Source organism: Enoplosus armatus, chromosome 1 (genome assembly GCF_043641665.1).
Source record: "Enoplosus armatus isolate fEnoArm2 chromosome 1, fEnoArm2.hap1, whole genome shotgun sequence".
In the NCBI taxonomy this organism is placed as follows: domain Eukaryota; kingdom Metazoa; phylum Chordata; class Actinopteri; order Centrarchiformes; family Enoplosidae; genus Enoplosus; species Enoplosus armatus.
The window spans coordinates 2106748-2130842 of record NC_092180.1 but is presented as its reverse complement, the minus strand read 5'-3'; the positions used below and the strand labels follow the sequence as shown (position 1 = coordinate 2130842).

Genomic DNA, 24095 nt, shown 5'->3' with positions numbered 1-24095 from the left:
CCTCAAGGATTGTTGAGTAGAGCAGCCGCCATGTTCTTGATGATTGTTGACTGCAGCTGAGGAATGAGGCTGATCTTCATCAGCTTGCTGCTCGAGTATTTGTTCTTGACGGCCTGCAGAGGAACAAATTTAAAGTTTAATTTGTGCTCAACAACATCATGAGTTCTCGTGCTTTGCGTCAGCCAACTCACCTGGAACTTTGTTTTCCCGCCATTTACCGTCACAACATTTTTGGCGATGTGCTGCATGATTGGCTTCAGGTGGGCCTCGTCATAAGTCGAGTAGTGCTCCTGTGTAGGAGACTGAGGAGGAAAACCAGTCAAACTACTGAAGCAGCAGAGAATTACACCCATTAAACCAGTGGCTGGTTCTCCAGCAGACTCACCCACGGCAGCCCGTCAAGCAGCAGCTGGGAGAGACACAGGGAAGCAGCGGCGATCTCAGAGGGCCGATAGTGCACCATGTCGTAGTCTACGAGGGTCAACTCCATCAGATACTTGGCCAGAGTGTGTCTCTCTACATCAGACTGAGACAGAAACAACATCCAGCCTGCTGAGAACTCTGGACACGCTGACATTTTACAAATCCTCTTATCGAAAGCTCAACATTCAAACCAGTCTGAAACACTTGTGTACACATTAATTTGTCCAGTCCTGGACCTGAAATGAGCGCACGTTCATGTCAGAAGAGATGTTTGCACACAGATGTATTCACTGCAACTGGAGACAGAAATTTAAGCTTTTCCAGCAATGGAAGAAACATGAGCTCAAGCTGCTCGTCTTTATGTAACCAGGTCAAACTGATCAGATACTGTAGTTCTTCCTTTGCACATCGATCAATGTAATTCTGAACAGGATTCATTCAAATCTATTGCCAGAACTCACATTAGCCACCTTGGAAGCCCGTCTGAGGAAGTGTAATGGAAGAGGACGTCCAAGCTGAAAGTTGATGGTCCTCAAAACCACCTGCTCCATCTCCAGAATCTGAGACTTGGTAAACGCGTTGTCTGTGATGTAGGCGAAGTCTCCGACCTCTGGAGCGTACATCTCCTCATATTTACAGGCCACCAACATGGCGGTCACACCAACAAGCTGCAGCTTTCTGCGAGAGACCGGCTGGACCTGCAGTACAGCATGAAACTGTTTCAGTCCGCTCACAAAACACAAAGAGAAAAGACCGTTTAGACAGTTCTTACCTGGAGAAAACGATCCAGGATGGCAACTGTGAGGTACAGAGTCTCCTGCAGCAGCTGGAACCTGGAGTGAACCTGGACCAGCCAGTCGATCAGAAGAGCTCGCATGCGTTCAGTGATTTCATAACCCTGCATGTAGTTGGCTCGTACAGCCTGCTGCACCTGTGGAAACAGACCGTGATGAACACAAACCCATGCAGGCTGAGAGCAGAGAGTCTGGCTGATGGAGGGAATAAATTACCTCCAGGACGCGTAGATAGTTATAGATATCTTTGACATATTGTGAGCAGAGCTGCGGCAGGTCCGCGTCCTCCTCGTCAACGTCCTGCACAGTGAGCAGCGCCTCAGAGAAGGCCTGGCACAGCTGCTCCTCCTCATCCTCCTTCATGGACACGTCAGCCGGCTCCTCTGAGACTGGGGGGAGAGGATCTGCAGGTGCTTGGACCTGGACTACCGGATGCACCACCTGGACCGCAGTGGGTTTAGCTTTTTGGGCACAAGACGGTTTGGCTGATGCTTTGGCTCGTCCCGTCCTCTGAGGAAACAAGTCAAATGCAGTTTGTCAGAAATGTGTGTTTGAGTTTTGGGCTGAAAGGCTTGTTAGAGCTGAAAAATGCGACATGTTTAAATGTGTATTTAAGAAGAAGGTCAAACTGAGTTACTTCAGTCCGACTGCAGCTCTCTCCCTTCAGTGGACACCACATAAACCACAGTAACCTTACCTTTGTGTTGACTGCTGCTGCAGGAAAGTTGGTGATCTCTCCGAGAGCAGCTCTCCTGAGACCTGCTGCTGTGCTTTTACTCATCTTCACCGGGTTTTCTGCGGCTGAGAGCTGCTAAAAGAAAAGGACACGCAATCTTAAAAACTTACAGAAGCTTAAGAAATGCTGCCTGGCGTTAATTTACATTATAAAAGCACAGGCGAACAGGAAGCCAAGCAGGCAGCACACGGTAATGTTAGCTAACGATGCTAGCTAGCGAAGCTAATAGCATCCGCTTCTCCAACAACTTAACGCAGAAAAACATAAATAACTTCAGTTTTCTCACCACAGCACGAACTTCCACAGAAGACATGTTTAACGTCGTGACTTAAAGAAACGACACGGCGAGTTATTTTAGCACCAAGCAGCACAAGTTACCGACAAGACCCGTGAACACCGACTTCTGCAGGTAAACAACACGGAGACGGGCCGCTTTCAAATAGCGCTCCGTCAAATCTGATTGGATACAGCTTTGAGAGGACGCTCCTGATTGGCTGACAGCCGAAGGTCAAAGGTACGATTTAGGACTTTAAAAATCGAATAATAATAATGATGTTAAACTATTTTAGTAACCACGATGCGTTTTACATTGTTCTGAACACACATGCAGATCTCCCATGTATCTATTGAAAATTTAAACTATATGGAAAGAGTCTAAATCAGATTGCCCCCCCCCCCCCGATGGTGGAGTCTGACACTCACCTGGACAGGAAACTCAAGGCCATTTCAATCATTTTCAATTTCTTAATGGGTGGAATTAAAGAGCTCAAAATTGTCATGTTTTTGGAGGAAGTCTGGTCCAAATGACACAGAGGCCTAATATCGTATTCACTGCCACGTAATCCTGACGGAGTCACTCAGGTATTCTTTAAGAGCTCTCTCAGCTCCGGTTGTGGCACAAACGTTGGTGCTTTATTTAAAAAAAAACAACAAAATCAAGTATTTTCAAGGACACTCATCGAACTTCAACATGTTTTTTATACCTGTGTTTCTTAATCAGTGGTGCAAATCAAAGCCAGCATCTATACAGGGCGCTGTGTTCAAGTGCAGCAGGTGTTTAAACTGTAAAACTGGCTGCCAACGTTCAGAACAGGCTGTGTTATGGATTTAAGAAATATCAGAGCTGCACATGTACGTTTTATACACGTTCAGGTTAAACCCACAGCTCACGGTTTCCTATCAACTTAGCGAGGAACACAGGCCATTGAAAGAAACATAATGCACAGAGTCATACAAAACAACAGGAGGAGCACCTCTGCCGGCTGCTGTTTTAGCATTTATTGAGATTGTGCAGCAAAATCACTAAATGGCTGCATCAGTATAAATCTATCCCTTCCATCTGGACAACAGATGCACAGAATTTCAAAATAAGACAGTTTGTAATCAAATTTGAAGTCTAATTCTGTGCCAGTGTGAATGTCTTGTACTTGAGTGATAAACACCTATCCATCCAATTTATCTTGGCTGGCCTTCCTTTTGAAAAAGAAAAACCATGTTATTTGACTTCATCTTGGCAATAGATGGTTCAGGACTAGAGTCAACAGCAGAAAGGAAATCAGCAGCTCTTACATCTTTTTCTTTTTTATTTGAGCATCTTCCGGAAGCGTTACTGCAGCTATGCCTTCACATAACAATGAAACTGCAATACATAAACAGTACAAAAATGGACGGTTGAGTAATAAAAAGCTATATTTTGCCAGTATGATGAGAAAACAGCTGCCCAGATTTAAAACATGTCTGATAATATTTTATATTTTTCTTATTGTCAACAAATCCCATGAAAAGACCAAAACCAACAACTAATTGAATTCTACAAACAAGAATTGCCTGACTTATCTTATTCTTTTGTGCATTAGAGCTCCATTGTTGAAATTCACGAGCTAGATGTGGATTAATCCACCGCTGAAAATAGTCCCCTTTTTCAAAAGTGAGACTATATATTTATGAGGTGTTTTTAAGGATTTTAATCTTCAGTAGGAACCGAGGGCCTCAGACAGGAAGTCAGGAAGTGTTGAGAGACAAATTGACACACTGTCGGTTTTGGTCTTTTCACAGGATTTGATGACTACAAAAGTACAGAAACATCAGCAGCCTTATCCTTTAATATTCAGATCCAAATATGTAACTGAAAAAGTATTGAATTACCTAAAATATTCTAGGTGCAGAGAATCTTTCATACAGCAGCTGGTAAATATCAGTGTAATGAAACAGAAAATGTCAGAATTTGTTTGTGAAGTCATCAGCATCAAGTTCAGACTATGATACGCCGCTCAGGCAACAATTTACAGAGTCTTGTGGTAAACGTATGTATAATACGTTATGTATGTATACGCATGTATAATATTCTCTATTTGTGCATTAGACCAAATATAAATATTTCAAATACCAATGCTATTTTTCTACTCATACCTTCCACACTGAAGCTGTTCTGGAGGCTCGTGGTGAAGCAACATCTTACTAAAACACTTTATGTTGGTTTTTCTTTTAATTTGTCACCTGTCTGTACAGGTGTATCCCAGCTTCACACATGCCTTGAATTTGTCGTCAAAAATCAAAGTAAATCATACAGTAAAAAAAAAAAAAATCAATTTAATCCTTTAAGTGAACAGAGTTTCAGTCAAAAACATCATTAATGTATGAAACATTTGTCATCATAAAACTTCACTTATTGAATTGTTTTCACTGAACAAGGAGGACGTCTCTGTCAGCGGCTCCATTTTGGTTATGAAGTGTCAACTTTAACCGTCATTCTGAAATTTACTGATAAAAAAAAAAGCAAAGCAAAAAAAAACAATCACTTGCTGTTGTTTCCTGATTCCAAACAGATTAACAGGAGACAAACGATGACCCAGCATCTCTGGCCTTAGCTTTTATTCTGCACAGCGGATGGCGTGGATAGTTTGAAACAGAATCAGTTGCCATTTTGGGTCATCTGAAGATACTCGTTGTGTAACTTTTCCTGGGCCTCGTAGAGCTTGCGCAGCTTCTTGGCTTGTCCTTTGCTCAGCTCCTTCCCTTCCACATCAAGAGTGGGGAAACCCTGTCGACAGCAATAAGAACAAACAAGCACGTCTTCAGTTCATTCTGATTGGTCAAGTTTTCATCTCAAGGAGGCGCAAACTGCAAACCAATTTCCAGAAAATTGGCAAAAGAAAACTCAAATGAATGTGTGTTTTAATCCGTTACCATTATGTGAATATCAGATAAACAGCTGGCGGAGCTCTTTCTCCAGTCAGGTGTCATTAACCCAGAAGAGGAGGACGTAATGAGGGGTCACATAGGTGAGCAACCAAAACACGCAAGCACCCTTTAAATATTCATCTCTTAAGTATTTTAAGTAGCGGAGGGATTTACCATTTCATCAAATTTGGAATACTTGTCAGTTTCTGTGCGAAACATTTCACACGGAGGGACCTTCATCTTTGCGAGTTTAGCCGCCTGAAACGGAGACAGAGACGAGTGAGTGAACATGATGTCAGAGACAAAAGAAGAGGACTGAATCTTTCCATAATGAACCATGTGAGCGACCTCTTGCTCTTGTTTCTTCCTGGTAGCCTCTTCCTTCTTCTTCTTCTTCTCTTCTTCCGTCTGTGAGAGAAGAAAACAAGAGTTCACAGATCATCTTTCTTTTATAGTTTAAAAATGACTGCTCAACTCCTGACGTTATCCTCCGACCTGATCACAAGTCAACAGTCACGCAGACTAACGCATAGCTTGTCTACTGGGCAGTTACTGGTTGCCAGTTCGTGGACCTTTTGTGGTGTTCATGTCATGCAAGACGAATGAAGGACTGGAATCACCATCAGTCCAGACCTTATTTGGCTCTGCTCGGCTTTCCAGGCAGAAACAACAAACTGGCTGTTGGATGTGAACTCTCTTTATACCCACGAACCTTTGTGTCGTGTTCTGCGTCCTGGAGTTTTTCAGACCTATTGATGCCATTTGAACAGGACTTTTTCTCACCGATCAAATTCTAGGAAATGCTCGCAGGTTTACGGTGAACAAACCGCTCCGAACAGGAAACCCATAGTGATTATGTCATCTCCTCCCTCACCTTCTTCTTCTCCTCTCGCTCCTTCAGCAACGTCTCCTTGTCCACCAGTTTCACCACCGTAGGCAGGCCTGTGACACAGTTTCACCAAGAGTCATTCTCACTGTGCCACTAGAAGCTGATTTATTTCCCCGTCTCCAGTGTAACTGCCTTCACTTCTTTCACTCACGTCTTGGATGCCAGAGTCGCTTATTTTAACAAAATGACCCACTCATGCTTCTTTAACCTGACCTGGTACATGACCCTGAAGTGACAAGTTAACATTCTTTTCCTCAAAAATACGAGCTTATTTTTGTGTTAGATAATGTTTTCGTTCTGTTACCTTCGTGATCCTCCAGTCGGACTCCCACCTCCGGTAACAGATCATCACGGACGATGTCACACAGCTGCAGCAACTCCGTCACTACACAAGATTAAAGAAGGACTTTAAAAAGACCCTGAAGACATTGCGACAAACGTTTCCACCTTCTCTGATTCAACACCGACAGGATATTTTAAAGAAATCGAGAACAGACTCATTAGCTTCTTTTGGACACTTACCTTTCTGCTCTAGGGCAATTTTGCGGATGCCCTCTCTGAAATCTGACAACACCATGAGGTACGGCATCACTGAGCTCTCCAGCTGCAGACACAGCAACGGCATTTTAATTTATTCATTTTACAATTCAAATTCCCCACAGCTTGAAAATGTAAATCTGAGCATTAACTATTTGGTGTCTGTTACTATGACGATCTTCAGAGAAAACAAAGAAATCCTAAAAAGCCGAGTGAGGCAAAAGCAGCATGTCAGGGTTTTTGTTTGCGAGGACAAATAAAGCCAAAGAATTAGAAGTATACTGACTTGGTGAAGGCTGTCAGTAACATGAAGTATGTGTTCGATGCAAAGTACAATGAGCCCAACAATAAAAACAGTCTCTTTACTTACGTCAATGTTCTGACTCTGTCCTCTCACTGGGAAACCGATGGACTCTGATTCTTCAATGGCACCAAATATCTACATGACAACAGACTCACTTCAGAAGGTTTGATGGAAGCTTTTATAATAATAATAATAATAATAATAATAATACAGAAATCAATCAGGAATAACGAAGGCAGACAAGCTTCAGAAGTGAGTTACACATATCTCACCTGGATTACAATCATTTGTAGTTGTTGTTTGTGGTTGACAGGTTTTATCAACTCTTGTATATTGTTGACCAACGTTTGACAAATATTACCCAGAATGCTCAGAATTACTGTGTTTGTTTACGGGAAAAAGTCCACAGGACGCCTTAAAGCACTCAGTTAAATCAGTGAAAGCAAGTTTAACCTTAGTGCTATCTTACCTTTCAGATCATTTTAAGTACAAATCAGGTCTTTCAATGTTCCTGTAATTTTTAACTAAGCTTTGTTGACTGTGAGGCAGTAAAGTTCACCCCCCCCCCCTCTTCACGGCAGCAAAACACTCCAAAACTGTAACACCATGAAATCACCTTCAGCATGTTGGTGAGATACACAGCGATGCTCTCCACCAGCATGCGGTTGGGCCTCAGCTTGGCGCTCTTCCTGCTGGCGATGTAGCTGTTGCTCTGGCTGACCAGGACTCTCATCTCGTCCATGGCGGTGCGAGTGTCCACGTTGTCACACAGAGCCTCGTGGACGGCAGACTTCCTGTCGTAGAAACTAGACAACGCGAGCAACCGTTTGGCTTTGAGTGGTGAACTTCTGGTTCAAATGTACAGACGAGTCCTGAGACAGCGAGTGGACAGGTAGGTCTTCTGTTTTTACATGGCTTGTCTTTCTGTTTTTACTGGTTTGGGAAGATTTCAGGAGGTTGTCTGCTACTGAATGTCTCATGTATCCCTCCCATCTTTACTCCCTTACCTGTTGTTAAGCTCCACCTCTGCTGCTTCCCACTTCTCAAACTGGCCGGTGATATCAGTGGGAGTGCGCAGAATGTCTTTCACGTTCAGGAAGAACTCCTGTTCCACGAAAAGGGCACAAACAGCAGATTCATTTTAAAAGAAAAAGAAGACATAAACATTAAGATTTATACCACCTAAACTAAAGGACCCGTTCGTCATGTCGTCACCTACATTCATGAACTTCTCGTACTGGACGGCTGACTCCATTGTGTTGGAAGAGTAGTCCAGAGTGTCTTTCCAGGAATGCATCAAGAAAGCCAGACGGAGCTGTCGAGCTGCAGGAGGACGAAGAGGAGCGCTCAAACACCTCTACAGGACAGTTTGTAATGGTGACGCAAGTGATGCGACAGTGTTGAAGAGTGAAACCAGTTTTCACTGTCACACCAGTGAAGTGTGTGCACGAATACTTCAACATTAATGACATCAAGCTGAACCCGCTGAGTCACCTGTGTTCTTTGCCAAGGCCTCCTTAATAGTGATGAAGTTCTTCAGAGACTTTGACATCTTGCAGCCTGCGATCGTCAGGTGTCCGGTGTGCAGGAAGTATCTGACCCAGTGATCGTTCTCAAAGAAAGCCTGTGAGGGGAAGAAAACAAAACCACAGTCAAAGCCTGTATTTTACTACATGACAGTTAATCATCTTTAACTGATGCCAGAATGCTTTCTGTGCGTTCTGTCTTAATACCTCAGACTGAGCCAACTCGTTGTCGTGGTGGGGGAATCGAAGATCAAACCCCCCTCCATGGATGTCCATGGACTCTCCCAAGACAGAACCGGCCATGGCCGAACATTCGATATGCCAGCCGGGCCTTCCCTGTTACAATATTTAAAAAAAAACATCAATTGTGCATCAATTACTTGAACCTTCATCGATCACCATGTTGTGGCTGTTGGATATCAGTTTAAAACATTAATATGAACCCTCACCTTCCCCCACGGAGAGTCCCATGAAGGCTCTCCGGGCTTGGAGGCTTTCCACAAGGCGAAGTCATTGGGAGACTTCTTCTCACTTAGTCTGTCAGCAGAGATGCTCAGGTCTCCTACAGGACCAGGCAGCACACAAAGAAATAAATAATAAAGGCCAAAGAAATAAAGCATCTGACCAACATGACCATACTAACAGACTCGGCTAGTTAAGGAAAAAAGTAAGGAAATTGATGAAATGGAGATTCATCTTCAGCATTCATCGTTTTGTGCACAAGTTGAAAATTTCTGACTATGGCTTTCTTTCATTTTTCTGCTATACTCATATGAAACTTCCACACATGGCGACTTTAAGGAAGTCAAAGAGTTCCGGTTGTTTAAATGCAGCAGAAACGTACCTTCTCCCTCCTCCAGAGCTTTCTGATCTCCGACCGCCTCCGGCACCAGTTTGGCATACGAGTGCTGCGGACTGGCATCAAACTTTGAGGTGTCAAAGTACACAGAACCGTTTGATTCATACCTGCAAACATCAGAAAAGAAAATAATTCAATGTGTGCTGCTGCAACAATGTGGGTGTAATACGAATTGTTAACGGTTTCCTTCTCACCCGTAACCATTTGAGACAACCTTCTTCACAAACTCCACAATCTCAGGCACGTATTCACTGACTCGAGTGAGGACGTCTGGAGGAAGAACCTGGTGGCCACGAAGACCATTATTTCTACACAACGACAACAACAACAGAACAACAACGCCTTAGAAAACAGTTTGCTCTGCTTCTACTTACGTTCAGGGCCTCCATGTCTTTGTGGTACTCTCCCTCCCAATATTTAGGGAGGATGGAGAAGATTGAATTCTCTGTGACTTGACTTCCAAACTGTTTGTCCAACCAATCAGCCAGCAGGTCCTTGGAATTCTCCAACAGCACCTTGGAAGAAAGAAAGAGGAAGATGAAAGCCTGGAAATCAGTATTCTTTTTAATAACTAATGAATCTTTCATTATTTTATTATTGTATTGTTTGTTTTTTCATGTTATTGCTTTCGGGCCATGTCAACCAATTAAAATTGACAGACGAAATATAACGAACATGAGGCTGAAAATAAACGGTGAATATTAAATACTTCACTTTCACAGTGAAAAGCTGCGTGAATTAAATATACAGTCGGCTAAATAAAATCAATTAATTAAATTAAATTAATTGAGTCAATATAAGACTTTTTACTACACATGAAAATGTCTTTGTTTATCATTTTAAGATGTAATTCTTAAATTCTAGACCGAAACCCTCTCAAAGGAAAAGTTCCACATTTTGGGAAATTAGATGAGAAGTTTCTCACGCCTGGACCAGTAACTGACTGGAGTCACTGGTCCTTTCTGTACAGATTAAACAAACAATCAAACCAGTCTTTGTGCTAAGCTAAGTTAGCCGGCTGCTGGCGATAGCTTCATATTTAGCATACAGACATGAGAGCGCGATCACCACGTCCGCTCAGCCTCACCTGGGCCAGAGGCTGTACGACCTCCTCTGCTGCTTTGCCCTCCATCGCTGCCTGCAGGGGCTGCAGAGCGGCTGTAACGGCAGCGTCCAGCCTCTCCAGCATCAGCTTCTTATCTGGGTCTGTCGTCGAAGCCAGGTGGGCCTGAAAGGGCTGAAAACAACAACACAAGGATTTAACCTACAGTGATGCACAATAAACTGTATAATCATCATGTGTTCTGACTTTTTCTCTTATTTTATATATTATTATTATTATTATTATTATGCTCAATTAATATCTATTTTCATTTAAATACTTTTGCATTCAATGCAAGTTTAAATTTACAGGCTAACAAAGAGCAATATGGGAGTGAATGCAGTTTGTGTCAGTTTAATGTTCAAGTGCAACAAAACTGTTTTGTTTCCAAACATTAATTCAAATAAATGCTTGTGATTAATAATAATCTCCACACATTGAGAGAGGATCTGATCTTTAAGTTTGCCCTAAAGCAAAGAGAGTAAACATCCGTTTTTTATTCACGCTCTCCTCAAGAGAACATCAAAATGAGGCTAATGCTGCCACAGACGCCGTCATTACTGCATCAGTGCTGAGTGAGAGTTCGGCCTCACCCCTCTGGCACTCAGGACATCCTGCAGGATCTGAGCAGCTTGTGGCTGCTTCTCCTTGTACTGGTCCACCAGGTAGTTCTGCCGAGCCCTTTTAATGATCTGGAAGAAAGAAATACCAACATAAAGCCCACACATGCTAACACACATGCTAACACACATGCTGCAACAAATGATGCGTCAGTGCCGATCCACTTTCAATAATGACTACAAACCAATTACATCTATCGTATCTCGAATGTTTCATTCTATCTCAGATGCCACGAAACTTTATTCTGATTCTTCCAAACAGACAAATGTCTGGAAAACGAAGACATGAGGATGGTATTGTGGACATGATCTGCCCTCATGTTTTAGCCTTTTGGTTATCGATAAAAAGATGGCAAGCTATATATTCTAAAGTACCGAGTACGTGTCCACAAACACAAATACTTTGTGACTTAAGTATTAAATACATTACATTAGGTTAATGAACTATTATTTTTGAAGTCAAGACAATTTTATCTTTGAAGACACAGAAACAGGTCGAGAGAGTTTATTAAAAGTACAAACCAGTGAAGAATAAGCCTTTCTTATAAATCACACTTACTTTGTCGTCTATGTCTGTGATGTTCATGCAGTAGAAGATGTCATACTTGAAGTAGTCCATCAGTATCCTTCGCAGAATATCGAAAGATATGTAGGATCTGTAAAATAAAGAGAAATAAAATCTTGTTAAAACAGGACAAACATAAACTAAAGAATATCTTGAATACTTTGTGCTGTGATCTGTTTACCTGGCGTGTCCCATGTGTGAGGCATCATACACCGTCGGTCCACAGCTGTACCACGTCACTTTATTCCCTCTCTGAGGAACGAACGGCTCCTGACACATAAACACAATGACATTAACGAATAAATCAAACAAGCTCCGAACACTTTGACTGTGATAAATGAGGCCGATACAGCGTTAGGTCAGATTAGATTTCATGGTTTGATGGTTTGACAGTTTTAACTTGTCCTTTCTAAGCTTTCTTGACATGCGAGATGTCCCACATCTGACCCACAGAAGAAAAACAACCATGTTTGTGTCCTTGGGCTCACAGTGATTTGAAGGCGTAAAGACGGTGACGACAAAACAAACCTGACTGCAAAACATTTCAGTGTAATTCTGATTAATACAAACTTTACGAGTCTGCGCTGTCTTTTATTATCTTCTATTATATCTTCAAGCATTGATGATGACTGTATAATCACCCTGCATGGCGGTTACGTCACACACAGATGCTGTCACTGCCTCGGCTCTTTATTATAACCTTATCGCTGTGCAGGGGACAGATAAAGATCCTGAAGCAGAGAATGGGAAGCTCCAGCGCTCACTGCAAGATGAACTGCCAAATTTGAGGTGCAGAGTCTTTGCTAGGAAGTTTATTCTTTCCGAGACAATTTGTGAAGATCGTTTTCCGCAAAGAACACAAGCACCGACAAGGACTTGAGGTTTGCCTCTAACCACCTTTGCTCTCGTCAGGCTGTTGTAGAGTCGAAGCTGGGGAACATCTGTTCCTGCTGGTGGAGTCCAAGGGGGCTGAACCCGCTTCCCTTTCACTGAAATGTAAACAAACATAACAACAACGATTTTAATGATGTTATTTTCAAATAAGAAGCTACACATAGGGGCATTAAATGGAATACATATTGTTAATAATCATTAGTTTAACTTGAGGACCACAGAATTTCCCCCCCTTGCATCAGTAATACACCATTACTGTGATCTATGGCTGAAAATATTGATTATTTTCATTATCAGTTCATCTTTTGGTCTGTAAAATACCAGAAAGTACTGATAAATGCCACTGCAAACTCCCAGAACGTAAGCTTTTGCTCCACAAGAGAATTCACCTACAAGTTATTATTTCACTTCAACTGAATTCATAAATAAAGAAATCTAATTTAAGCCAGAGACACAGAGCACACCTGGTAAATTAAAGTTATATTTTCTTTATAATCCGGAGGAGGAAGTAATGCTAATCAGCATCAAAATACATTGTTGTTACTAACTTGTTTTTACCTGCATCTCAAGTGTGAACCAGCCTGACTGTAAAACTCTGACATCATCTTGCAGGAAACAGCAGCAGTAAAGCATTAAAGCTTCAGGTCGACTCATATACAATTTCACAGTTAAATTGGGGTACTTCCCCCAACAAGTGTCATTTTTATCATCGTACTTATTTGTTTAGCTTCAATTTCATTTCCAGTGCAACATTTGCTGCAGGCTACAATATTCTTAAAATGCCTGAAAGAGGAACGAGCAAGTTGGGTTAGTCAACGCTCGGCTCAGGAAAAGAGAGCAGAATCTGCTAATTTGTTTTAATTTGTTATCCTTTCATCAGATGCCACAAAAGTGAAGGATCATCTTATTCTGAAAGGCACGCAGCCATACATGTTCAGTTAAGGAGCTCTCCAGTTACAGCCAGGAGAAAGTGAGCTGTCAGAGCCTCACACAGCATGCACGAACACCCAGCGGGGACAGCACGTAATACATTCAAACGTTATTCAACCCTGCGAGAAATGAGATCTCATTTCCTGTAAATGATGTGTCTGCAAAGCCGTTTCAACATCAGGTATTCTTTGGGGAGGTGTCTCTTTAAAGCAACATGTGTGAGTGCGGTTTGTCCCAGCTGCTGTGGTTTTGTTTACACGGTGATAAAGGAACTCTCCTCAGCGCTGACTGCACGCTGCGATGACCGACAACAGAGGCGAAAGCTGAAGTCGTTCAAATGTCTGTAAAAAGACAGGGGGGCAGGTCCGAGCTGCTTTTAGTTTAATCAGTGAGAACCTTTCCAGCCATGAGGGACCTCAGACAGCCTCAACATCCAGGCTGGTACACAGGGGACCATGACCACGTCTAGCCTGTTCATGCCTTCAACTGTCTACTCACTGCTGCTCTCAGGGGCGAGGTCCTGCTGCAGGGCTGCTATGTGTCTGTACCAGCGTAGAGCGTGGACATGTTGCGGGTCTGGGGGCCTGTGGAGGAGCTTAAAGGCTCTCTGGTCGGCCTGGGAGGGGCAGAACCCAGCCAGGTAGCTGCGTGAGGTTAGGTAGTCATTCAGGGCCACTGCCAGCACAGCCTCCTCATTTATCTGTAGCAAGAAGCCATACTCAAAGGCTGCAGAAACAAGAGGGCAAATAGTCGCAAAGAATTACCGACTAGGCTGCAACAGCCTGAGAAAACACCAACAACAGCACCACAAGTTTACTCTGGACAGGAGGATAACCATCAGCCTCACAGCCAAAACCCACTGCATTTAGCAGCAAGTCAGCACACCTCCAACTCACATTATGTACAAAATGTTCAAACTAAATTGAAATCCTACAGATTATATGACACTCCCAGTGGCCATATTTTGCCTTTCATATAGTAGAATACACAAAATTGCTGCCGAGTGTGATCCTTCAGACTTTTCTCCTCTCAGTATCATGTCATAACTTTAAAGAGTAGATTTTCAAATGAGATTTGGTATGTGATGGACAGACGTAATACTGTATTCATGAGTGAGTAAAAGGAGAAACTGTGCTATCTTTATTTCAGTACAGATGTTGGATGTTGCAACAAGTGTCTGACAACAGCAATCATGACATCTTAAAGACGTGTGTAACCTGACATGATCGTGCAGAGTTAACACGGTCTCTGGCGACGATGCTGGATGTACAGTATTGACAGGAACGGGACATGAAACAGAAGGAATCTGACGCTACGTGGGCAAAATGACTCTTAATGTGATTTGAATGACAAACACGCATAAACAAATAAAATGTTCTGTCTGTACAGTCTGTACAATACACTTCACAGAAAAGACCACTAAGAGTGAAACTGAAAGGGATTTACTTAATATTCCAGCCACACTCAGAATGAAACCCAAAGAGTGAAATTGAAAGTTAATTTTTATTTTCTCCATCCACGCATGAACAATGAAATACTGAAATAATTTGCTCAAATAAACACAAAGAAGAGCCACAAAGGGGATTAGTGAGGTCCAAGCACAACGTGAGAGCTGGAAGGAGAAGGGGATGGAAAACAACACTTTGCCTCAAAGATCATGACTGAAAAGTTGCTCCAAAAATACTAAAATACATACATAACATATATTTATATATACATAAAATATCATATTTACATAAAATAGAAATGAATGTGTTTTTTAAAGCAAACTCTCATCAGCATGTGTGAACACAGTAAAGAGAGAAATGGGGAGACAAAGAGGTTACGTAGACCATGAGGCCTGGGGGGGGCCCGAGTTATAGATATAATCTGGGTTATTGAGGCTTATTGACTTTATGATTTACCTATGCAAGTTTGGCACTTGAACCTTAATAAATTGTATATTAAACAAAGAGAAATTGTCAAATAGGAACATAACGGATACTAAACTGAAACTACATGATACAACAGATAAAACTAGATGATGCAACAGGGCAATACAGAAAGTAAAAACATATTAACACTTATTTATAGAAATGTACAGAAATAACAAAAACTAACATTTCACAAATAAATTACAGCCTCAATCATTTTCAATGTTCCCTGGAAATATTCTCAGTCTACTAGGATGTAATACAACACCTGCCCAGATGTGAAGACAACCGTTATAATCTGTTAAAGACGGAGACAAGCTGAGCTGCAACAGTTCAGGTGGGGTGAGGCAAAGTAATCAGAATAATGTCTTATTTCAGGCTCCTGTAGATTACAGTTTGGTGGTTATATCAGCATGTTGCGTTTTATTCTCACAATATCACATGAGAGGAACAACCCACTGTTTAATTATTACATTAGCTATTACTAATTTTTTTATCAGTCCAAAGATTTTTCAGTTTATCACAGTGGCACAGTATACCATATATACCATGTTTTCTTTTGCAGAATACGCCAAACCAAACACCATTCAAAATTCTGAACCAATAACAACACTAGAATTTTCTTTTTTCTAAATAAAATACTGCTTTATGAAACATGTGTGCTGAATAAAGAGTGTCTCCTTTAAATTCAGGAAAGCTGTTGAATCGTATTTGATGCCCTGTGTGTTTTTGCCGATAAACCCGCTCCATTAGCTTTGACTTTAAATAGACACATTTTCCAAAGGGGGTTCGGCTCGTCACTCACTGACCGGTTACCTTTAGCTAATCGGCTCGTCTGCAAGCAACGTCTGCAAGCTTTGGACCACAGCTGTAGATAGCTAACAGAGCTAATGTTAGCTTAGTGGCTGTGACAGTTCGTGAAAACACATTAAATCGTGCTGCCATAGCCTTTTCACGGATTTTGAAATGACGTGTCTATAAGGTGAAAAACAAACATTATGTACTGTACCTGGCTCTCCTGAGGTCGACATCGCCACAGTGCTGGATGGTTGGATGCTGATGCAACAATAACGTGTCCGGAAGAAGAACCGGTGGCTTAAATGCTAACAGTAGGAACAGGAACCAATGTGTCTGAACCTGAGAGCGGGGGGGGACCTAAATCACCGTCGGTTCATCCACGCGGAAGTTTGTTTAGTTTTAAAGCAAGTGCGAGAAGTGCGATGTTTTCCAAACTGTGTAAGTCCTCGACATAGCTGGCACATTGTGAACACGGCGGCTAGATGAAGAGTGAAAGCTGAAATGTCTCACTTTAAAGAGCACGTCGACAAAGTGACTCGTTTTTATGAGCGGTACACTGAGTACGTGAGGAGAAACCCAGCTGCTACAGCACAGCTGGAGAGCACGGTGCGGACGCTCTCCTACCTGATCGCAGGTCAGTGACGGCGGGGTTTTATACTGATGTTAATGATGCAGAATGAGATGTTAGACAGCTCGGAGGCTGCGTGAAAGCTCAGATTCAGCTCCAAGTGCAGCTACCTCGACTTTGTTTCACACCAGAGATCAGATTCACCTTAAACACCAGAATCCGCTTTATTGTGTTCACATACAAGGAATGTGACTCCGGTTTTAAGATGCTCTCAATGTCACACACACAGTCCCAAGAGCGATTTACAGGAAGTTAGAAATACACATAAAGCTAAAAACAAGCACAACAAAGAAAACATAAACATAGAGGGGTCAAATCAAATGGAGGTTTTTGTTTACATTTTAGATTTGTTCAAACTTTATTTATATGATATGTGACTCCAAAAAATCAAACATTTTATTGATTTTATTTATTTTTCTGGGAATGTATCGTCAGACATGTAACTCCTAGAGCCGTGACATTTGGTAGCGTCACAAATAAAACGGTGTACAACAGATCCAAATGATTGAAAGGCACCAGCACACGTCATATTTTACATTACTGGCCCTTGAAAACCTTGAAATAGTGCAAAATGGGTGGTTTTGGGTCCCCAGGTAGCCCCCCAAAGTATATACATATGGAGGTTTCCATACTTCTGGCTAAAACTACAGTATTTGATTGATGTTTTCCCAAGTTTTAGGGGCTCTAACATAAACAGAATCCAATATATGGCAAGTATGACAAGACACGGTTGCAATTTCTTGCCTTTTTGAGATGCCAAAATGGCGATGTGGACTCATTCCTAGAGGCATGAACATGGGTGTGAAAATGGGTCTATAGTCTATATGTGTGCATTTTGTGTGTAAAGTTACAAGGTCCTTCCATGTTGTCTTCATGTTTACATTTATAGAAAGACATGAGGCTTATTATACATAACCTATTCCAAATACTTTCCCAGGGGCAAAAAACTGTGCAATTCTCAAAATTCAGCACATTATGTGCATACAAGTACAGGTGTATATACAGAATGATAGATATATAAACAGCAACAATGACCAACAACATATAATGTCTATATACAAGTCAAGTGTTTCTGTAAGTTGTAAACAAATAGTGCGAAGGAATACATATTGAATAAGTAATGTAGTAGACTGTTTACATGCATGACGTGGGAGGTAACACTGGTTATTTATGATGCTCATAATGAATGAAAACATGTCATGACTTTTATCTTTCAGGGCGATTTGCAGATTCCCATGAAATATCTGAACTTGGTAAGTGAAAGTAAAAGTCAAGGGTCAAATCTGCCGCTGTTCCCAGGCCAGTTCTTTCTTGCATTCACTCCTAGCAGTAAATAGAGTTAGTAAATCAGTTAATGATATATTAGTATTAGCTTATATGTCAACCGGTAAATAAGTTCTTTAAAAAAACACTAATTTTTATTCAAAATGTTTGTTTCTGTTCAATGTTTCAGTTAAAACAAAATAGTAACTGAGATATCATTATGAGATTTTTTTTGTTACACAACATGGTAGTAAAATATTCTGTTGCAGGATTATTACAGTGATGTACGGTGAATGGTACTCGATACAGACTCCCTCTTCATGGCTATGTGTCTTTTTCAGTGTACTCTGCCTCCAACCTCCTGGTGCTGTTCAATGACAGCATTCTGCGCAAAGGGCTGAGATGTGCCTTCCCTGTGGTGAGCACCGCTACACGGTCATCCCATAATCTCAGATCTCAGATCAGGGAAATTAAAGCTTGCTGTGTTTTGCAAAGGGTGGGTGGTGTAGAGGATTTCTTTGGTTTATAGAAAGGATGGAGGGATCATTGTTTAGAGGGAGGGAGGGGTGCAGTATATATGCTCTCGTCCTTTCTCTTTCTTTATGGATTCTGACTCTCAGTATGAGTTTGGAGGTATCACCCATTAGTTTTCTCTGTGGCTCAACAGACTCCTATGGGACAATTCAGTGTTTCCTTTTTTCCTTGAAGAAACAGATTAGACAGAAGTAGCTTTCAGTTTTCGGGCCATGTTATTCCTGTGCTGCAGTCTGACTAGAGTCCCTGCTGTGTGTTCAGTCTCTGTCTCAGCAGAGGCTCCTGAACTGGCTGTCTGTGTTGGAGTATGTGGAGGTTTTCCTGGAGATGGGAGCCTGCAAGCTGTGGGGAGATGTTGGACGCTGGCTGGTGATCGCACTCATTCAGATTTTTAAGTATGTTTTCCTTCTCTTGTGAACTGTTGTTGTTTCTGTATCAAAGAAAAAAACAATATATATTTTGTATTTGTAAAAAAATGTGGACGCCCCTGCCTGCATTCCAACAGTTTGTTGGCGACCCTCTCGTGTTTCAACATGACGATACCCTCGTGCACAAAGCGGCTCCATAAAGAACTTATTTTCCCAGTTTGGTGTGGAAGAACTTGGCTGGCCCGCACAGAGCATGTTCAGTGTTGTGTATAAGCATTAACAAGCCTCCTATACAAAGAGAGTACCTCAGTTCTGTTCAAAGTGTGTGCTGTGATATCATTTTCTGTGGTTTTAGCAGGTAATGTGTGTGTACTGTTGTCATATCTAGAATACTGTGTGATGAACTGCCATTTAAAAAAAGAAAGAAAATAAATCCCGTGCTTCTGTAGCACCATGACAGTCTGCTCTTCTGTCTCTGACCAAATATTCTTCTCACAGGGCTATTTTTCGCCTCGTGCTTCTTCTGTGGTACAAATCCGGCATCCAGACTTCACCTCCCATAACCCCCCTCGACAGAGGTGCAGAATTTGTCAGTGAAGGTCAGTTGTGCTCTTTCTTGTTTATTTTTATTTATTTACTTTTTAAGAAAAAGGAAGAGGAAGTGGCATAAGAAGTGAATCCACAAGGCATCAGCATGTTAGCATTGTCACTGTAAGCATGTTAGCATGCTGACGTTAGCATAGGACTCACCGAGCTGCTAGCGTGGCTGTAGACTCTTAGTCATTTATTTATACACGCAGTTTCTTGAGAGGTGGGACTCGTTGATCCCGACATGTCGTGGGTGTGTAAAAAAGCTCATTAAAGCTGCACTAATCAATGTTTTTACCTGAACAGAGGATCAGATGACTTCCTGCAGTGTGAAAGGAGAGAATCATCACCTGACTCTGCAGGTCCCCTCGCTCCCCTGAGCCTCTTTTAGCTCCTTGTTTTGGTTCTACAGCACATTTACTGTTTTGGTTCAGTCTTTGCACGCTCATCAACCTTTTTTTCCAGCTGTTTCCTGGCAGCTGGTTCCAGCTTAAGAGCTCTGATGAACTCACTGTACACTACCTGCTCAGGTAACTGGCAACTAGCTGGAGCATTAGCAGCAAAAGAGGCAGATATTGCCCCTCGAGGGCTGGAGGAAGCCACAACAGAGCTAAAAGGAGAATAAATATTGGACTTCCAGTCTTCAGGTGGACACTGTTGCTCCGTGGTTGTGTAAATACTGCAGGTCAATGTTTGCCAAGACGTTCACCATAAGCAATCTATAGTTGTCTGTCAGTGTTGTCTTTACAGCTCGTTCCACTTCCCAAAAAGGAGTCTCAGGAGTGAATGAGAGTGTTTGCTTCCTCTTCTCCACAGATGACGGTAACAGGGAGCACGATGACACCTGCTTTGTGGGCCAGAGGTCAGGACGAGCCATCAGGCCACTGGGCAGCGGTGAGACGAGTTAACACTCTTCTTTCATTGCTGTAGTAAAGTCACTGTAGTCACTGTAGTAAACTTGTCCTCCTCTTCGCCTCTTCGTCTCCAGCCCCCTCCCTGCAGGCCCGGCTGTGGGGAGCGCAGAGTCAGAGGAGGAAGAGGAGGAGCAGCTTAAATGGCGAGAAGCTCCACAGCAAACCGACACACCTGAGCCTTCAGGAGACAATCGCAGAGTCCGTGTACATCGGACGGCCGCTCGTACACTGTATCCTTCCCTCGCTGTCACGCCGCTTCACCTGTTGCATAATTAAATGTTGAAGTAAGAAGCACACACACAGAGGACATACCTCTGCCGAGGCTGCATCCTCTAAATGTCCATAGAAAGTGTTCGTTATCTTTATCTGGTTCTGGATCTGCAACAAAAAAAGTCCAAAAAGTTGTTTTTGGACTTCTTCCCTCTCTAACACTTAAACAGCATTTTGTAAAACTTTATCAAAGTCTAATCACGTGTTCCTCTGTATATGGTTTAGTTCCAACTAACAGCTAAGAAGAATAGGGATTACTTTTTAATATCCATATATAAATGAGCGACTGCTGTACCACCGCAGCCTCTGCTGAGCTGCGCTGACTCAGTATGTGACGTTGTCTTGCGTTACTTGTGTTGACCTCCAGGTGGCAAACTATTGCCAGCTGTTTGTGTGTTCACCTGCAGAAAAGGACCGACTGTGTGCTGAATGAGAGACGTTCTGAATATTCCTTCAAGATGCTCCACATTTATACAGATTACCCAAAAACATTCAACCATTTACACAGAACATGTTCAAGTATGACTACGTCTCAGTAGGTTCCTGATGTTTTATTGTCGTGTAGTTTGTCCTTTTTATGAGACGTGTTGTTCCTTAAAGAAACCCTCCCGCCTGCAGTGCTCTGCCTTGGACTCTGTGGAAAACAGTCCTGGAAGCCGTGGCTCGTCTCTGGAGTCCTTGAACTTTCAAGGTGTGCAGCCTCCTCCTTTATATATTCGTTCACAGTCACTGAATTATAAATGATCCTGATCTTTATCTTTAGAGAACTACTAATGTTTAATATTTAATTGTCTTGGAAGGAAAGCGCTCCTCCATTATTTTTATTTTTATTAGAGACATTAACTCAAGACAAAACTGTGGATATATTTGTGAAGATGTTTTCTTTCATTTTTAGATTTATTGAAGTCCTGTTCTGGGGTACAGAATCGTTTTTTGATGGGGACGACCTAATAAACGATGTTATCCATGTTAATGTTTGGATCTGAACTTGGTTTAGGAGTGGAGGGTGAAATATGTATGGACTGGTGTTGTGACACTCTGTCAACAGGTCTGACAGTCAGGTCAGATTTACTTATTTGCTCTCTTACATTTCTAAAACCCTCATGAAGCATAACGAGCTTCCTGCTGTGTCTTTAAAGACTTCAGCTCTTCGCTGTCATTGAGGATCTCGTCAGAAGTTTATCAGACTCGAGTTATGAAAACATGAAGCACAGATAAGTGTCTGAAGTGACGCTTATCTTTCTCTCTCTATCCAGCTCCTCGTCCTCTTTTGTGCTTCAACAAAATGACGGCATGAGAAGTTATGTCAGTTATTTGTCCTTCCTTTAGTTTCGCAGTGCTCAGCGAGAGAACATTTCAGAATCGCTGGGAGAAGGCCGAGATGAGGAGGAGGACCTTTCTTTTGCTGTATTACCTTCTTCGTTCTCCCTTCTACGACAAATACTCTGAGTAAGTATCTCTGAATGTCTGCTCACTGCTGTATTATAGAGGATGGAATCTATACGATCAGGGATGCAACTCTTTTCATTAACGATTACTCACTTTACTTCATTTTGGATGAATTGATTCATTATTTAGTCTATAAAATGGAGATAAATCACGATTTCCCAAGGTGTCGTCTTCAAAAACATATTCACTTTACACTCAAATAAAACAGAGAAAAGCATCAAATCCTCACAGTTTAGACCTGGAAGCAGAGAATATTTGGCAAAAAAAAAAAAAAGATTTCTGTTGAGGGGTTTCAGCCCTGTTTGAAACACACCAGTCTGTCTTGCAGGAATGAATGCAGTTCTAGATGTTTATAAAATAGTTGGTATTTTGTTGGCACTAAAGTTGTTTGAACAGTTGTGACTGTTTCTTCATCTGCAGGGAGAAGATTCTGTTCCTGCTCAGACTTCTGGCGGATCATGTTCCAGGAATAGGTCTCGTGGCACGTAAGTACTGTACTGCTCCATGATGCCGACCTCTCATATGAGCTCTTTAAAGCTCCTGAAAGTATTTCATATAACAGTAAATATTCATGTCTTTCGAAAGCAACAAAGTTAAAGTTTGGAGAAAAACAGTCATTATTTGAGGCTGACCCTAACCCCAAAAACTCAATCAATCTAAAAGTTAGCTCGTCTGGCTTTAAATACATTTCAGTTTGAATGATTGAATTATGGCCCAAATATAACAGACTACTTAGAACTTATTAAGACAGTAAGACTCATGTACTGTCATTTTATGAACAGTGTATTTTCCTATCAGCAGCATTGAGTGTCTATCCAGTTCATCACATATCGGTGCTCGTTTTGATCCCGTTCGTCTGTTCAGGCCCTCTGATGGATTACCTCCCCACCTGGCAGAAGATCTACTTCTATAACTGGGGATAAAACTGCCGGACCTGCTCCGATCTTTGATGTTTGCCAGTCAACGAGGGTCCTGGCGAGAGAGGGACCGGCGGGCCCAGAGGACAGAGACACTTGCCATAATTCCCCTAAAAATCAGATCAAATGATGTGGAAGTGATTACCACATCCGACTGACAGCGAGGACCTTCTTAGTAACAACATTTCTTGATTTAGAAGACTACTTCAGCAATAAAACCCACATAATTATCACGACGTTATTCAGAAATCAGCAAACTGATTCTGACACTACAAACGTTTGACTGATGCTAAAGAGGCATGTTGGAGAACTTCATTCTCATGTCACATGAAGCTGTGTTGCATTTACAGTTGACATTTGTCTGATTTTATCATTACAGTCTTGTTAAAATCCCCTGAGGTGGTTAATCTGTCAACGTGTGCAGCACTTAAAGCATGCGTGACAAAACAGCTCACTCCCACCAGCAGGCACTGACTTTCCAGTTCTTGATTCAGTGTTGGAGAGTTTTCATGCAGAGAACAGGCTGCACACACAAACAACGAGCTGCTTTGAAACACTGGAAGCAGATTAAAACTTGAGACAGCAAAAACAGGTTTACGGTTGTGTGTGTGTGTGTGTGTGTGTGCTGGAGTCAGTGACCACAACACGGAGGAGGTTTTCAATCTTTATTAACATACTGAATACGTTTCTTTTTGTAGCCTACAAATAAATAGTTGAGTGTTTCATCCTTTCGGTTCACACGTTTTACTTTTCGGAGAGTTGATCGTGGGTGGGACACACACAGGCATGGCCACGCTAGGAAAAATATGACACTCTGATCTATCAAAGAAAATTACAACCCGGTTTCCAGACCTCTCATCTACTTGGAATTTTAACAACGTGTTGAATGTCAAGTCTGCCAGGAACACACAGGTGAGGATCACTGATACTAGATGATTAAGATGCACGCCACCTGCCCCTGAAATTAAATCTTTCAGTTAAACAATGTTGGACAAATATTAAAAGGGTACTTTTTCCCCCCAAAGACAAATCATCATCTCATCAGTTATAGGCACAACCATTGTGATGTGGTTTACACCTTGAATGGCAGAAAT

At 42.0% G+C, this 24095-nt stretch overlaps 3 protein-coding genes across 4 annotated transcripts; 1 reads left to right on the top strand and 2 right to left on the bottom strand.

Moving 5' to 3' along the window:
- Positions 1–2: 2 nt before the first annotated feature.
- LOC139300254 (G2/mitotic-specific cyclin-B2-like) lies at positions 3–2266 on the bottom strand. Its single transcript, XM_070923323.1, has 8 exons — positions 2240–2266; positions 1915–2028; positions 1434–1727; positions 1196–1354; positions 885–1121; positions 386–526; positions 192–302; positions 3–113 (listed from the first exon to the last, which is right to left on the bottom strand). The coding sequence occupies exons 1-8, from the start codon at positions 2264–2266 to the stop codon at positions 3–5; spliced, it is 1194 nt and encodes a 397-aa protein (XP_070779424.1).
- Positions 2267–3518: 1252 nt separating this feature from the next.
- On the bottom strand, positions 3519–16326 carry cars1 (cysteinyl-tRNA synthetase 1). 2 transcript variants are annotated; one of them, XM_070921416.1, is made up of 23 exons: positions 16282–16303; positions 13858–14085; positions 12433–12524; positions 11717–11805; positions 11530–11626; positions 10944–11042; positions 10336–10485; positions 9623–9763; positions 9443–9531; positions 9234–9355; positions 8839–8951; positions 8597–8725; positions 8358–8487; positions 8083–8186; positions 7871–7968; positions 7480–7669; positions 6930–6998; positions 6545–6626; positions 6327–6407; positions 6008–6075; positions 5482–5541; positions 5308–5391; positions 3519–4993 (listed from the first exon to the last, which is right to left on the bottom strand). In XM_070921416.1, exons 1-23 carry the CDS (start codon positions 16301–16303, stop codon positions 4865–4867), a joined length of 2466 nt encoding a protein of 821 aa, XP_070777517.1. In that variant the 3' UTR covers positions 3519–4864. The 2 variants fall into 2 exon arrangements, with proteins under 2 accessions (XP_070777517.1, XP_070777601.1); XM_070921500.1 differs by lacking the exon at positions 13858–14085 and having other exon boundaries at positions 16282–16326.
- Positions 16327–16448: 122 nt separating this feature from the next.
- pex16 (peroxisomal biogenesis factor 16) lies at positions 16449–23724 on the top strand. Its single transcript, XM_070902365.1, has 11 exons — positions 16449–16704; positions 17916–17951; positions 18303–18379; positions 18757–18890; positions 19362–19462; positions 20268–20345; positions 20440–20595; positions 21254–21326; positions 21965–22084; positions 22505–22569; positions 22949–23724. Exons 1-11 carry the CDS (start codon positions 16572–16574, stop codon positions 23005–23007), a joined length of 1032 nt encoding a protein of 343 aa, XP_070758466.1. The 5' UTR covers positions 16449–16571; the 3' UTR covers positions 23008–23724.
- Positions 23725–24095: the final 371 nt, after the last annotated feature.